The 14802-nt window shown below is 60.1% G+C and overlaps 1 protein-coding gene across 1 annotated transcript in view; it reads left to right on the top strand.

The window, feature by feature from the left end:
• The window catches only part of CASTOR2 (cytosolic arginine sensor for mTORC1 subunit 2), a 48357-nt gene that overhangs the window by 18108 nt on the left and 15447 nt on the right, over window positions 1-14802 (top strand). The window contains exon 2 of the mRNA XM_059414733.1: window positions 13236-13306. Within this exon, the coding sequence (XP_059270716.1) occupies window positions 13236-13306 (71 nt within the window). The remainder of the gene's footprint in view (window positions 1-13235; window positions 13307-14802) is intronic.

Below are 14802 nucleotides of genomic sequence, written 5' to 3'. Positions count from 1 at the left end.
CAGCTGGAGGGGCACGGGAGCTGGGGTCTGCCTCGGTGCCTGTCCAACGTGGCCAAACTCACAGGTTTCTGTGTCCAGCACCCGCATCCCAGAATCCCCCAGGGTCCCCGCTTTGGACTGTGGCGGATGGAGCCTGAGCTGCCCCCCCGCCCCGAGGGAAGACGGGACCCAAGCAGGAGCAGAGAGGGGTGTGCAGAGATTGAACGGGGAGATTGCTGGGGAGATGCAGGGAAAAAAATCTCAAAAAAAAAAAAAAAAAACAAGCAAACCGGATCGGCTGCCACCCCCGCCCCTTCAACCCTGCCTTGTACATTTCAAAGCTTTTTTTTTTTTTTAATGGACTTGGGTGCACAGAATCCAATGACTCATCATCCTCGGTCCGTGACAGCCCTAGTGGTCCTGCTTTTACTTTACCTTTGTTTGTTTGAAGAACGGCACCCCCCACGGCGACCAGGACACGGATGGCGGCTGCCGTCTACCCACGCTTATCTTTCCCTTGACTTCTGCAAACAGCGCGCTCCCCGGCATCTGTCTGAAAAAGCCATTCTGGCTGCGCCTCGCCTCCTGGGGCGTCCTCATCCCCACCCAGCGTCGTGTTCCAAAGCGTAGACCGGTGTAGACGGTTCAGCCACACCACCGCATAAACATACATATCTTGGCAGCAGAAAGAGCCACCGGCTGTATAAAGCGAAACTGATTGGTCTCAAAATACGTTGGACCGGGGCGCCTGGGTGGCTCAGTGGGTTAAGCCGCTGCCTTCGGCTCAGGTCATGATCTCAGAGTCCTGGGATCGAGTCCCACATCGGGCTCTCTGCTCAGCAGGGAGCCTGCTTCCTCCTCTCTCTCTGACTGTCTCTCTGCCTACTTGTGATCTCTCTCTGTCAAATAAATAAATAAAATCTTTAAAAAAAAAAAAAAATACGTTGGACCAAAGGAGCCAGACCCAGAACGGTCCCCGCAGCACGAGGTCACGGCGACGGGGCTCACGAAGCAGTCCGACCCGTGCAGGTGGGAGCCGGGCCTTCCTCTCATGGGCCGGAGGGGTTGACGGGAGGGACAAGCGACCCTACAGTGACGGGAACGTTCGTATGTCGACCCAGCCGGCGTGCACGTGGGGGTGTCCGCTTGTCACAGCTCATCCGACACCACCCCTGAAATCCGTACGTTTCGTTACAGTAAATTGTGCCACGGTTTTGGAAGAGTTTGGGGTAAGGAAAGAAAAAAAAGGTGTTGGAAATGATGATCCAAGCCCTGCTTTGATCTCGTGAAAAGCGTGTCTCGCCCAAAACGATGAGGGCCATTTGGGAGCTGCTGCTTGGCTCGGGCTCCGTGACAGGGACGTCACCAGGGGGCTTTGTAGAATGTTTCCTTCTCGTCAGCGCATCACCTCCTCACTGCCTCTCTGCCTTCCCTCAAACCTGCATCCGGGGGGGACCCTGAAGGCCCACCCAGGGGCGTGAGCCACATGGCCCGGCCGCTCAGTCGTGGCATGAAGGAGACCCAAGGGGGACCCAAGCAAGAAAGGCAGCTTGTGCCTTTGGCCTCCACCCAGCACGGCCCCCCCAGACTGCTCCTCTTTGGTGGGTACGTGGCAGCCGCGTGGGGCATCACGGGTCAGACATCCATGGCTCTGTGCATTCCTGTAGCTCAGCCGCCCCTGGGAAAGCCAACACCCACGAAAGACCTGGTGCTCCCAAAGTGCCCCCACTTCACCCCTTGCAAAGTGTCCCCACTCGCGCACGACCCTCTCTTGCCCACTCCCTGTCCCGACCTCGCTTGCCTCTGTGATTCTGCCTACTCTGAGTGCCCGGGCTGGGACGGTCCCAGGCCAACCAAGATGGCTGGTTTCCGTAGTCACCTCCCTGTTGGTGACACGGTCCACAGGCACTGCGCGTGCCCAGCACAAACGCGCAGCCCTGCGAGGGGCGAGCAGAGCCTTCTTAGGCGGACAGTGCCCTGCAGGCAGGCTCTCGCCCAGGCTGGGCCAGCAGCATGTGGCAGTGGGTTCGCTCTGTCGAAGCCCCTGGCTGGGCAGCTGACCGGGGGCCCTTCCTGACCAGGAGAGCCTAAGCATCCAGCAAGGGAGGCTGGTACCACCACCCCCAGACTCTCTGGTTTCCTTCAACTTCGGTTGTACCTTCTAGAGCCTTACAGCTGAGTTCCGGTGCCTTCAGCAGTGAAGAGCTTTGCCCAGAAACCCTGTTCCCATTATGGGAAGAGATGGCGGTCCTACTGGACCCCTTCCCTGCCATTTTTACAGCCGGAGCAAATGCCTGTGGGTCCCTGAAGGACAGAATCAAGGCTAGCTGGGTATCAGTTAAGTGGAGACCACATTGATAGAACCTTCCAGAAATAAGCTACCCCAGGATGAAAGGAATTGCCTCAAAAAGGAGTGAGCGTCCCCTGCCTTGGGGTATGCAAATGGGAGCGGGGTCTCCATCTCTCCAGAGTGCATCACAGCAAGAGGTGACGTACGGTCGCTCCCCCCGCCCCCGCCCCGGCTTGATTTTGTGCCCCCACTGTGTTCCCCTCCCTGTCTGGGGATTTCAGGGGCGTCCGTGTTCTGTGGCTTCAGGGGGGAACCTGTCATAAACTGTCCCACAAATTAAACCCTCCAGCTCCCTCCCTCTGCTCACGAACCTGACCTCACAGATCGGAGCTCTCAGAGCAGGTCTGCTAGACAAGTTTGCCTGCAAATCTGGAAATGGCCCTTCCCCGGGGGCAATGCCCCCCCCCGCCCCCGCCCCCGCCCTGCCCCTTGCCTCCTGCTTGAGGTCCGTCGCCGCCACGGGGCTCCCACTGGCCGGGGCTTGCCAGGATGGCCGAGGGGAGGCCGGTGTGAGGGCCCCGCTCTGCTGGGTTAGGAATCCGAGAGTAAACAGATCGAGTTTCCAGTGTCAGCTGGGCTTTTCCATAACAGGCGCCACAGCCGTGGAAAATGAGAATGTTCTCTGAGATGACTCAGCCGGCCGGCCCCCAGGTAGGGCAGCCCCTGGCCTCAGCTCGGCCCTGGTGACCAGCTGTCGGCCGAGCCCCAGGGGGTGGCTACGGGTTTCCAGGCTCGAGGACGGTGGTGCACTTCACGGGGCTCTCTGTCAGGATGAGGGCACGTGCAGCCGCCTTGGCCGCCTGGCGGGTCCTCAGTTTCCCCATCTGCAAAATGGGATCAGCAGTTCCTCTCCCAGGGTGTGGGGGGAGGGGGTGTGACAGGAGACCAAGGCAGTGCGGGCGGAGAGGTGCACGTCGGCAGCTTGGGAAGAGAGCTTGGACCACAGCAGCGGGAACCCTGGGAGGGACAGAATTGCGCCCCCGCCGCCCCAGAGCCACCTTCATCGGGGAGGGGAAGAGAAGAATTACAGAAGAACCACAGAAAACGAAAGAGGGGCATCACCGTCAGGAGTTGGAGGCCGTGGGGTAGATTCCACGTCCAGGGGAAGGCCTTGGCCGCCCGGGTGGGGTCTAGCCCATCAAGGACAAGGACCGGACAGGACGGCGGCAGAGAAGGGGGAGGGGTCGTTGCTGTACTGAACCGGATCCTTCCTCAGGCAGAGGCTGGCCAGTGACAATAGCCGGAGGGCTGGGGTGACCCGCTGGGGGAGGGGAAGGAGGAAGGTGGTGTCCTGGGGAGGAGGTGGGGAGGAGGGAGACTTTTTTTTAGGATGTTGGAAACTGAAGCCTGTTTGTAGTTAAGACCAGGCAGCCAAGAAGGAGCTGGAGTCCCGAGGGGGAGGGAGGCGCTTGTGGGAACGGCGAGAGACTCTCGCTGGTTTTCCCGGGCCAGAGACGAGAGATAAGATGGGTGAGAAAACAGATGTTTTGAGAGGGGCTCCTCCCCAGCTGGCCGAAATCATAGGACGCCCGGGGTGTGGGGTCAGGGTGCAGAGCTGGGGGTGGGGGCTGAGCCGATCCTACAGATGGGGCGGGAGCCGGGCCCTGGGGGGATTTCTGGCTGGAGGTCATGGCTGAGAACATTGGTGCTGGACAGAGGTCATCTGAGGATGGGGTCGGCCAAGGGGGCCGCCCAGGACATCCTGCCCCTGGACGAGCAGCGGATGGCACAGAATCCAAGTGGCTGCTGGAGAGGAGAGGCACTCGAGTGACCAGGGAGCCCGGGGCCCTCAGAGTTGCCAGGTAACAGGGCAACCCCCCAGCTTGGTTCTGCAGCCTTGTAACAGCCAAACCCTCGAGGGGCTGTGGTTTCCAGTTAAGGGTGTCCTGGACTTGGCGCAGGGGTTGGGGGGGCGGCGCAGAAGACCACTACAGATGGCTTTGGGGTCCAGTATGTTGATGATGGTGTCCGGCATCCCGACCGTAGGCCGGAAGGGTGGGTAGGAGGTTGTGTGTCTCTGTGTGTCCTTAGTGGCCATGTTGAGGACCAGGGGGCCTCAAATAAGCTTCTGGCTGTGTCAGGAGGAAACCAGGAGAACATCAGCCCAGAGCCCAGATGCAAAGGGAGGGAGAAAAACTGGTGTGTTGTAGTCCTGGGGCTTCTACCCCAAGGGGGTGCTGACCTCTCACCCTGGCCCCGCGATCGGGGGGGTTTGCCCCTCTCGATGAGTGGGAAGACAGGCTCAGGGGTCGCATAAATGTCTTTAGGCCACAGGGCTGTCACCATAACGGGGACTCACACCCAGGCCTCTGTCCCCGCAGAGCAGTCTTCTTTGGGGAACACAAGCATGTGGAAGCCCCTGCACCGTCAAAGGGTCAGATTGCGGCTGGACTGTGGGGACCATGTCGGGACCAATCCATGGAGCTGAAGGGAACCCCCAGATCACTGACCAGCCAGGGCCGCCTGGAGTGACCTGGCTCGGGGGAGGTCGCAGCCCTAGGACGGGTCCTGTCCACTCGTCCTGCCGCCCCTGCCTGATTCTGTCCCCCTCCAGTGTCTCCTTGCCGCGGCAGTGGTTCTGTGGCTGGGGCCGGACGGTCCCCTGGGTTTGACCAAGGGTCGCACCCGTCCCGTACTAACCCCCACCCCGGGTAACTCTGTGCTCTTCATTCCCTTGCTTCCTTTTTTTTTTTTTAAGATTTTATTTTATTTATTTGACAGGTTTATTGATTTATTGGACACAGCGAGAGAAGGAACACAAGCAGGGGGAGTGGGAGAGAAGGAAGCAGGCTTCCCGCTGAGCAGGGAGCCCGATGAAGGCTCCATCCTGGGACCCCGGGATCGTGACCTGAGACAAAGACTGATGCTTAGCGACTGAGCCACGCAGGCACCCCCTCTGCTTCTTTTGTGTGTGTCTTGAGACTTCATGTGGTCCGAAAGGTTTATTTTATCATTTTTAAGAGCGGTTCCTTCTCTCTCTGCCGGAACAGATGCCGCCGTCCGTGCTGTCTGCGGACTGACTTTACCGTCTACCGGATTGTGGGCACTCACTCGTATTTTTGCAAGTCACACTAGACCGTTCATCCCAACGGCTCGTCCGCCTGCTTGCCCGGCGAGGGCCGTCTGGGTTCACAGCCGGCTTTCTGTCCCCGAGAACAAGTGATTATCAATTCTCATGTCCGCGGCTCCCGTGACACCTGTGGGAGAGGGCGGATGCCTCCCAGGGCACGTGTGGGGGCCACACCGGCCTCCCCGCTGTAGACACGGCCCAGCCTACTGGGCCCAAGGCTGTAACTTCCTACCCTAACTGAGCCTCGGGCTTCCTGCCCGCGAAGTGGGAATAATTAGTTGGGCTACACGTCTGTTTGGTTAGTGCCGATGACGCACAGACCGCATCACCTCCTGTCCCAGCCATGCGGGGGCGGGGGGCGGCTGCGGGGAAGTCTCGGCCCATCTCCCAGGAGCAGGTGTGTCACTGAGCACAGTCAGATCTGGAAGTGAATAATCTTTCATGGTATCGTCACCGGGGAGGATGGGCCGGGGCTTGGACCTGCCTGGAGGTGCTGGGGTGGGGGCCGCGGGAATGGGTAGATCCGGAGTCAGACAAGCGTCATTTTACACCAGAGAAGCCAAGAACCTTCCCCTGCCTGCAAGGCCTGAGCACCGCCTGGACAGGAATGTTGCTGGGAGGTCCGGTTCCGCACGGGTCTGCAGGCCAGCTCCTGGACTCGCCACTTTGCATGACCACACGAGCCCAGGCAAGATCTGAGCACTGCCTTGAGTGTTCAGTTCCTCCTTCAATCCCACAGTACCCTGCCAAACCTCTTTCAGAGATAAGAGAGCTGTTCTGGTCTTGTCTGGGGCAGGTGGTAAAGCCAAGATCCACACAGGGGCCCTTTCCGTCCCCGACGCCCCCAGGGAAGAAAGAGAACCAACTACCAGTCAGCTCAGAGCCTGCCCTTGGCTCTGGGTTTGTGAAGCAAGAGGCTGAACTTCCCCGGACGGTGGCCCTATCCTGGCAGGGCCCTTCCTCCTCACCCCACCCACCCGGCTGCCCCAGGCCATTGGGACGTGCATAAGGAGGCCTGTGGCTTTGGCCAGCCTGTTGCCTCACGTTCCCCAGGTCTCCATGGAGGAAAGACTGGAGGTGTCAGCGGAGATCAGGTTCAGAGGTGACAACAACCTGCCCGCTGACCTCATCTTCCCGAGGTGCTGAGTCTTGCTTCCTGGCCACCCACGGAGCCACGCCCACCACCTCCAGCCTGATCCAGGCCACCGTCGGCTCTAGCTAGTGGCCGGCTGGTCTTAGGGCCCACCCACTCCCTACAGTGGCCACCAGGCGTCCTCCCTGCCCCAGCGCTGCCGGTCACTACTCCCCCACCACTCAGCCGCCCTGGCCTCTGTCACTCCTGGCGTGTGGCCACTCCTGGGACCATGGCACGCCAGCTCCTCCTCCCCCAGGTACCTTGCTGGTACCTGCTCAATTTCCCTTTTGACTGTGGCCACACGGACCTCACCGAATTGACCACTGTCGCCGTCCCGAAGTGCGTGTGTCCCTGGCATGGAGCGCAGTAGCACTGAGTTTCCTTCCCGCCGTCCGTCTCCGGAACTTTCCCACCATCTCCGACCACAGCTCTCCGTCCGTTCAGTGACCGCTGCCCGCCTCCCCTCCCCGCAGCTCCGGGCAGCCGCGCCCTGCCCGGTCGGAGATCGCCAGCCCCATCCCCCGCAGCCCGTTTCTCCACTTCTCCGATTTGCTCTGTGGCATACGCCGCTGTCTGACGCACTGTTTTTTGTTTCCACCCCAGCATGTGAACCCTGATTGTCCGATTCTTGGAGGTGTGTTCCCGAGCACTTGCCACACAGCTTGACACATGCAAGCGCTTAGTGACCTGTTTGTCGAATGACTGAATGACCTCGCCACTGATTTCAGCTCCTGCCTGGATCTAGGGGCTTCCCCCGTCCTCTTTCTGCCATCCTTGTCACCCTAGAACTTGCGAGTGCCACAGCTCACACGGTGATTGTCCTGGCCGCCCGTGACCTGAGCAGATTTTTTTCTTTCCCATCTTAACAGAAGAAAAAACTCCCCCTTTTCAGGATGACCCTTCAAGTCACGGACATGACGCAGGGCTTTCTCTCTACCTAAAACTTGGAACAGCAGCCTCCGGCTGCCAAAGACCATAGAAATGAAATGTCAGTAACACACGAGACCTAGCGAAGACCCAAGAGGAAGAGAGAAAAAGGCCACGGCCGGTCGAGGGATCAAAAGCCTGGACCAGCACGAGGCCGGCTCAGTGTCGCTTGCCGTGTACTGTGGAAGGCTCCCGCGCTGTCGGCCATGGCCAGGGGGCCGGTGCAGGAGGCAGCCAGAAGCAGGGTGGACCCTGGCTCCAGGCCCGGGGGGCTAGCCTTGGTGAGAAACACTTCTGGCTTCCCAGGCTGAAATTCAAAACAGGCCCATGCACATTCAGAGACCCCCTCCGCCCAGTGGAACAAAAGACAGTGTGTCCACAGGTGCCTGGAACATGTGGGACGCCTGGTCTCAGTCCTGTGCGCGGGGCCCGTCCCAGTGCATGAAGGCAGTGACTCCTGGCGGGCCGGGCTGTCTTCCCGAAGCATCTGCACCTGTTCTGTGATGAGCTGGCAGGTGACCTCAGCAGGGTCTGGCCGACACGGGGCATCCTGACCCTGCAGGAAGCGGGCTCTGGTCCCAGACTGGTTTGGCTCCCGCCTGCCCTAGGTTGAGGTCCTCAGCTCGGGACTCCGTGTCCAGACCACCTTTGCGGATCCCTGATGCATAAGGGGGTCTTTGTGGTGTCTGGAAACGAGGGGTAGGAAGCGGGGCACAGCCCGCCGGGACCCTCCACCAGCCAGCAGGTGGGCGGAAAAGGCGAGGTGCGTGCCCACAGGAGTCCCCATCCCTGACTGCCCTGATACGGACACACTTGCTCAGACACGCCAAACGTCTGTGAAGGTCCCTCGGCCTCTACATGGCATGTCGGGGCGGGGGGTAGGGGTGCTGGGGTCAGGCCTGGGGCCACAGAGCCCCTGGGATCTCGGGCTGAGCCTCTAACGTCATCACCCATCATGCTGGCTCCCTGGTGGGGGCTGGGCCACAGGCTGGGTGGATGGAGGCTTTTCAGCCAGAGCTTGTGGCGTGGAGGATCAAGTGTGTAAGAGCCAGCACCACGTCGGGGGGATCTCCCCACGGAGACCCCATCCCGCCTACAGCCCCTCAGAGAACTGCCGGCCCACCGCCCCTCCAGCCGGCCCACTGCTCTCAAGCTAGCTGGCTTTAGAGCTTCTCTTCCCTGGGAATACAGGCCGGCCTCCGCGTCAGCTCCCTCTGCCGTCCGAGAGTAAATAGCCCACCTGTGGTGCTGCGTGCTAACTACACGTACACTGGGTCTTCGCTCGTTGGTGTCCTTCAGCAACAACCCTGGGAAGTAGGGTTATTGTCCCCGTTGTATACAGGAGGAGACTGAAGCACAGAGAGGGTAAGCAACTTACCTGAGGTCACACAGCCAGGAACAGCAGCACTCCTTCCGTCCTATGGAGCACAACAGCCACAGAGGAATAAAGGTGGCGGCTGGACTCTTCCTCCAGGCCGATGAGGTCACAGTCTGCAGTCCCCGGGCGTGCTCTGTGTTGACCATGAGGCTCTGAACAGACACATGCTTCCTGGCATGGCCTGCCTACATCTAGTACCCCTGTTGTGTTCAACACAGCACAGCAGTGCATTGTCACCCCCTGGATGGGGGACTTGCATGATTCTCGGGGTGTGTCCTGAACCACAAGTTGCTGCTCCCCAGTCTCCCTGCCTTCATTGCTCAGAGCTGTAGAGTTTTATGTCCTGTTTACCTGATGATGGCTCCAGCAGAACCTGCCAGGTGATGGTCATGCACTGTTGCATGGGTTGTGCACTGCTCAACTGAGAGCACTCTTCACAGAGACCATGCAGTGAATGAGCCCTGCCCCCAGAGCTGTGATGCACCACCTGCCCCGCTACCCGGATAGCAGATCCGTCTTGGGTTCTGATCGGAGCTGGTTCGGATTTTGCCTGCCCTTGAACGGTGTTTTCCAGACAGACTCCATGGTTCTAGGATCATCTTTCTGTGCCTTCCTGGCCAGGTTCCTCAAGGGTGCCCTGCTGTGGACCTGGCGGGGTTCCATGTGGCCTACGCTGGAGCTGGATGGGAACCAGTCCACCTTGAACCTGGCCCTAACTGTACAGCGGAATGAAGCAGCCCAGGGCTCACCGCCCCCAGGTGCCAAGCTGGGACTAGTACGCAGGCCTTCACACTTTCCCAGTCCACTGTACTTTCCTTGTTGTTCCGTCCCGTTCCCGAGTACCATGAGGGCATCCAGAGGGCACCCCGCTCTCCTCCTCCTCCTCGGACTTCCTGACAGCACTGAGCACAGGCCGGCTAATCGCTGGGTTTTGTCCTTTCTCATAGACAAAGTAGAGGGAGGCTGCGAACGCGGGGGCCCCGAGCATCTGGAGTGTGGCTCTAGCCATGACTCATTAGAAGGTCAGGACTGGAGCCTTCAGTGTCTCCCAGAGGAGGGCAGGTCAAGGCAGTGCCCCGCAAAGGGCCAGCAGGGTTTGTCCAATCAGGGCTTCTCTGGCTTGGGGATAAGTTTGTGGCCCTAGTGCACTTTTTTGCTCATTGAACAATGAGTGTTGATTCTCTTCCCAGCCTATGCCAGGGACTAGCTGTATGTACAGAGAATCCACAGTCCTCGCCAGAGAGTGCTCTTGGTCTGCTGGGGAAAATGAGTATTATTTGTCATAGGTTGTGGAAATGACCTAGGACCCTCATCATGCACAGTTGTTCAGACGGTGCACTGCTCAACTCTAAGGGCAGACTTCACATAAACCGTGAGATGAGCGAGTTGTAACACACCAGCAGCCCAGCTGTCCGTGGGGGCTCTAATGTCCTTCTGTAGACATCGTATAAGGCTGTAGACTGTCAAGGGAGGACCACAGCCCTGCAGTGGGAGGTGAGGGAGATGGGGCGGCCGGTGCCAATCTGAAAAGGCTTTACCCCAACGAAGATGCTTGCTGGGTCTTAGAGAATGAGCGGCAAGTCTCCAGCCGAGAAAGAGGGAAGGGTGTGCCGGGCCGTGGAGAGACCATTTGTCAGCCTTTGGAGGTGTGAGGCGGAGAGGCAGGCCAAGCGGAGGGGAACGGGGGACGTAGGAGGCCTGTACGGTCCCCAAGGCAGAGCTTCACGTGGAGGGGAGAGGTAGGCAGAGGGGAAACCTGAGAGCAACTCGGGATTTGGGGAGAAGGCTGGTGGGGTAGCGACATGCAGCCGGGGGCCTGACTCCCCGAGTTTGACCACAGCCACCGTGGCTGGTCCTTTGGGCTGACCAGCCCTCCCGAGGGCCTGCCCATCCCAGCAGGCACATATTTGGAGACGGATATCCAACAGCAGGGCCTCGGGCCCTCGACCCCGGGAGACGGGTCACGTCAACAACATGTATACCCCATTTACACGGAGGCCGGGGCTGCCTTCTGCTGGGGTTTCTGCCTTCTGGGATAGTTTATAGGGTCTATTTCTGGAACATCCCTCGCAGCCAAGAGGACATGGAGGGGGGTGGGGGCAAGTGCCATCTCTGTTCGCTGTCACAGATAGCCGAATGGCCACTCCCCATTCCCAGCAAGTACCCGTTCGCAGCAATCCGGTGACCGGTGGGGGGTGGGGGGACATGCTTCCGAGGCTCTTTCTCAGTGTACAGGGGTCCCCAAGAAGGAGCCAGGCCAGACCAGCGATTGCCACTTTCTGAGGTGACGATAATTTGCTGTCGCCCCGAGCAATTGCAGATCCCTTGTGTGCGGGCAGTTTGCAAATTGGGTGTGGGACGGACAGAGACAGAGACGGGATCTGATAACGGAAGAGCCGGAGGGAGATTGAGGCGTGTGTGGGTCTGGCTGAGCAGAGCGTCTGGGGAGAAGCTCGCCACCTCGCTAAGGACTCTGCTCTGGCGGTTTCTTTGAGGTCAGGTGCACTGATGGGGCGCCCGGCGGCTCGGCGGGTTGAGCGTCTGCCTTCAGCTCAGGTCGTGATCCCCAGGGCCTGGGATCGAGCCCCGCATTGGGCTCCCTGCTCAGCGGCCAGCCTGCTTCCCTTCCTCTCCCTCTGTTGAAAAATACATCTTTTAAAAACTATATTTAAAAAATTAAGTAAGGCACATTGGGGGATGATTTACATACAGTAAAAGTCACCCCTCTCAGGGTATGATTCTTGGAGTTTGGACACACATATATGCTCTTACAACCAGCACCATAACCAAGATACCAAGCATTACTGTCACCCCAGAAAGTTCCCCAATGTCCTTCTAAAGTGGACCCCAACCCAGCCCCCAGCACCCGTGACTCCCTTCTCTGTCCCTAGCCTTGCTCCTCTCCCAGAACGTCCTCGAAATGGAATCAGGGGACGTGTCTGATTGGAGTCTGGCTTTAACTTCGGCAAAACACACTCGCGATCCCTCCGTGTTACTGTGCGAACCGGTAACTGACCCCTTGGGCTGCTGACCGGTGTCCGTGGGGCCGATGGGCCACCGCGTCTCCGGGTCTCCAGGGGAGGGGCCGACGCTGGACGTGTTCCCAGTTTGGGGCGAGCACAAAGCAAGGCCGTAAACACCTGCACGCGGGTCTCGGCGTGGTCCCGGGTGTTCGGTTCGCCCGTGGTCCAAGCATGGAGTTGCCGCGTCACGCGGTCTGTGTATGTTTCCCTTCAGGAGAAACTGCCGCCTCCTCCCAAGGGCTGTGCTGTGCCTTTTTGCTCTCCTGTCGGTTCCAGGTGTTCCCGTTCCTTGTGAAAAATTCCAAGGACAAGGCACACGGGGCACCGAGAGGTTGTGTGGCTGGGCTCTGGTGCCGCAGGGCCCTGACCGGGGGGTGGGCCGGCCCCACCTCCCTCTGCCCCCTGCCCTACAGCCGTGCGTCCCCTTCAGGATTGTCTTCCCCTTGAATCTTTGTAGAAGTGCCGTTTGGGCCCCTGCGGGGGTTCCTGGTTGGTCCTCTTTCTGGTAGGGCTTCCCGTGATGGATGCGTTTCACACGTTGGGCACGGAGACCGCGCCGGGCCTCGCGCTCGAGAGCCCGAGTGACGCCAGAGAAATGACCACAGGCTGTTTCCTGCTCGCTGCTGTACGTGCCGCGCGCTGTCTCTCCCTGCAAGTGTCCTGGGGGCCGTTCTAGCTGGAGCAGAGACAGGGAGACAGGCGGTGAGGGGCGGTGACCCCCCCCCCCCGATCTGCTGCAGAAAGCCACGGAGCCCCGCGTGTCTGCGAGGCAGTAAGAATGACCTCAGGGACAAGACACAGAGGGACGGAGTGAGTGGCAGCCCCGGCCTTGGGAAACCGATGGTCTTGTTTGGGGCAGAAAGGGCAATGCACACATACACCCCAGGCTAAGCCAGCATCACCAAAGATGCCGGGGACCATCCCGGGATCCGTGCCGCCGCCCCCCACCCCTGCCGCACAGGTGGCCACACCTCGTTCTTGGGCACAGAGGAGAAGTACCCTAAAGGCTGGGCTGTTGGTCGGGTGACTTGATTTAGGTCTTAAATGACCATGGGACTCTCGAGTGGGTGAGGAGAGGGGCTGGGGTGGGATCGAGGACCCCTGAGCTGCATGGGGACCTAGAGGCTGGCCGGCTCAGGGGTCCCCCAAGGTTGGTGGGGGGCAGTGCAGAGGGGACGACCAGCGTCTCTGAGACCCCGGAGTCAGAACTGGGGGGCAGCGGAGGGGAAGATCCACAGCGCACGGCAGGTCACACGGCCGCCTCGGGTCAGAGCTCTGGGCAAACCGAGTCATCTCCCACAGGGTCCCAGGGTCCTGCCCGGTCCGAAGTGGCACTAACGGTGATGTTCTCTGTCTGTCCGTCCACCGTCCAGGTGCAAGTTCTTCAGTCTGACCGAGACGCCGGAGGACTACACCATCATTGTTGACGAGGAGGGGTTCCTGGGTGAGTGCTCTGTCACCCCAGACATTTCTGCCCCCGCCCGCCGCCTTATTTCTGCTCCCGCCCCACCCGCCACCTTATTTTTGCCTCCGTCTCCTGGCGAGTGGGTTAGAAGGTCAGCACAGAGTCTGTTTCCTTCTCTCCCTGTGCCGTGGCTGCTCCCCTTCCTTTCCGCTGAGGAAACTGCCCCAGGAAAGGCCCCAGAGCGGGAAGGGTCGGTCAGACGGCGGCGGCTCACCCAGCTGGGAACTCCAGGCTACGGAGGAAGTAGCTACAGCCCTGGGTTCCTTTCGCTGGGCTCCCACCGCCGAGCGAGAGGCCGCCGGTCCTCCGTCCCTGGCTCCCGGGCAGGGCTCCCCTAGGCCCTGCTGCTGTCGCTTCCTTCGCGTGTGTCCGTCTTCAAGGCTGAAACACAATTCACGTAGCAAACGCGCGCCCTTCTACAGTGTCCGGCTCGGCGGTCTGTGGCCTGCACGGGGTTGTGTGGCCACGCCCACCGACCTCTCCCCTCCCCCCAAAACAGCCTCATCCCTGATGGCATCACTCCCCGTCCCCCGTCTCCGCCGTGTCCCCTCCGTTTTATGCCGTCGGCTTATGATGTTGGTCCTGGTCTAAAGCGCCAGCGAGCGTCCGTTTGCGCGGCCCGCTGCCCACTCGTTTGTGAGAACGGGGCGTGTTCGCGTCCCGCCGGCGTGGAGCTGCGAGCGGGGGGCGGGGGGAGGTCAGGGGACCAGGCCCATGGCCACGGAGCGGGGCTCCCCCCAGAGCCGGCGTTCCCGCCGAGGCCCCCAGTTCCGTTCGGGAGAGCCTACAGAGAGCGCCCCTGGGTCCGCATTTTTACAAAAACCCCCATTCCACCCCAAAGGCAACTCCTGGTCACTCTTCCGCGTTTCCCTTTCCAATGGTACGGGGCACGAGTTGTCTCTCATCAGTCCGCGTGCCGTCCTGTCCCGGAGAGAAGTGCTTGCCCCTGACATCGTGACGCGACGTTTCCTGCGATGTCGCGGCCTCTCGCGGTCCACGCCGTGGTGGATGCCGCCTGCCTCCCCGCCCGGTCCCCCTGCGCTTAGAATCCAAGCGGGCATTCCTGGTTCTCCAGGGATACATTTATGACCTTCATTTCACTCCGGCTGATTCCTAAAATGGGGTCTGAGACCTGGTGTTCCGGGGTCAGAAGCTGTTTGTGTGGTTCTTAGGGCAAGTGGGGGGGGGGCCTTTTTAGACCATCCACGCCGGTGAACGAGGGGAGCTTGGAAGAATTGACTTCACCCCTGCTCTCCGTCATGCTTACGCACCCCTACCCCATCATCGAAGATGTCTGTCCGGTCCATCATTCATCCATGCACAGACCCTTTGGGAGCTTAGGAGCCACAGACAGGAACTTCTGCCCTAACCACAAAGCACGGTCCCATGAAGAACGTACACTTGGGGACCCCAGACCCATCTCCATCTCTGTGTGGGTCCTGCTGAGAAGCACGGCACTTCGGATGCGGAAGGAG

Source organism: Mustela nigripes, chromosome 11 (assembly GCF_022355385.1).
Source record: "Mustela nigripes isolate SB6536 chromosome 11, MUSNIG.SB6536, whole genome shotgun sequence".
NCBI lineage: Eukaryota > Metazoa > Chordata > Mammalia > Carnivora > Mustelidae > Mustela > Mustela nigripes.
This window is presented reverse-complemented; position numbering and strand designations above follow the sequence as displayed.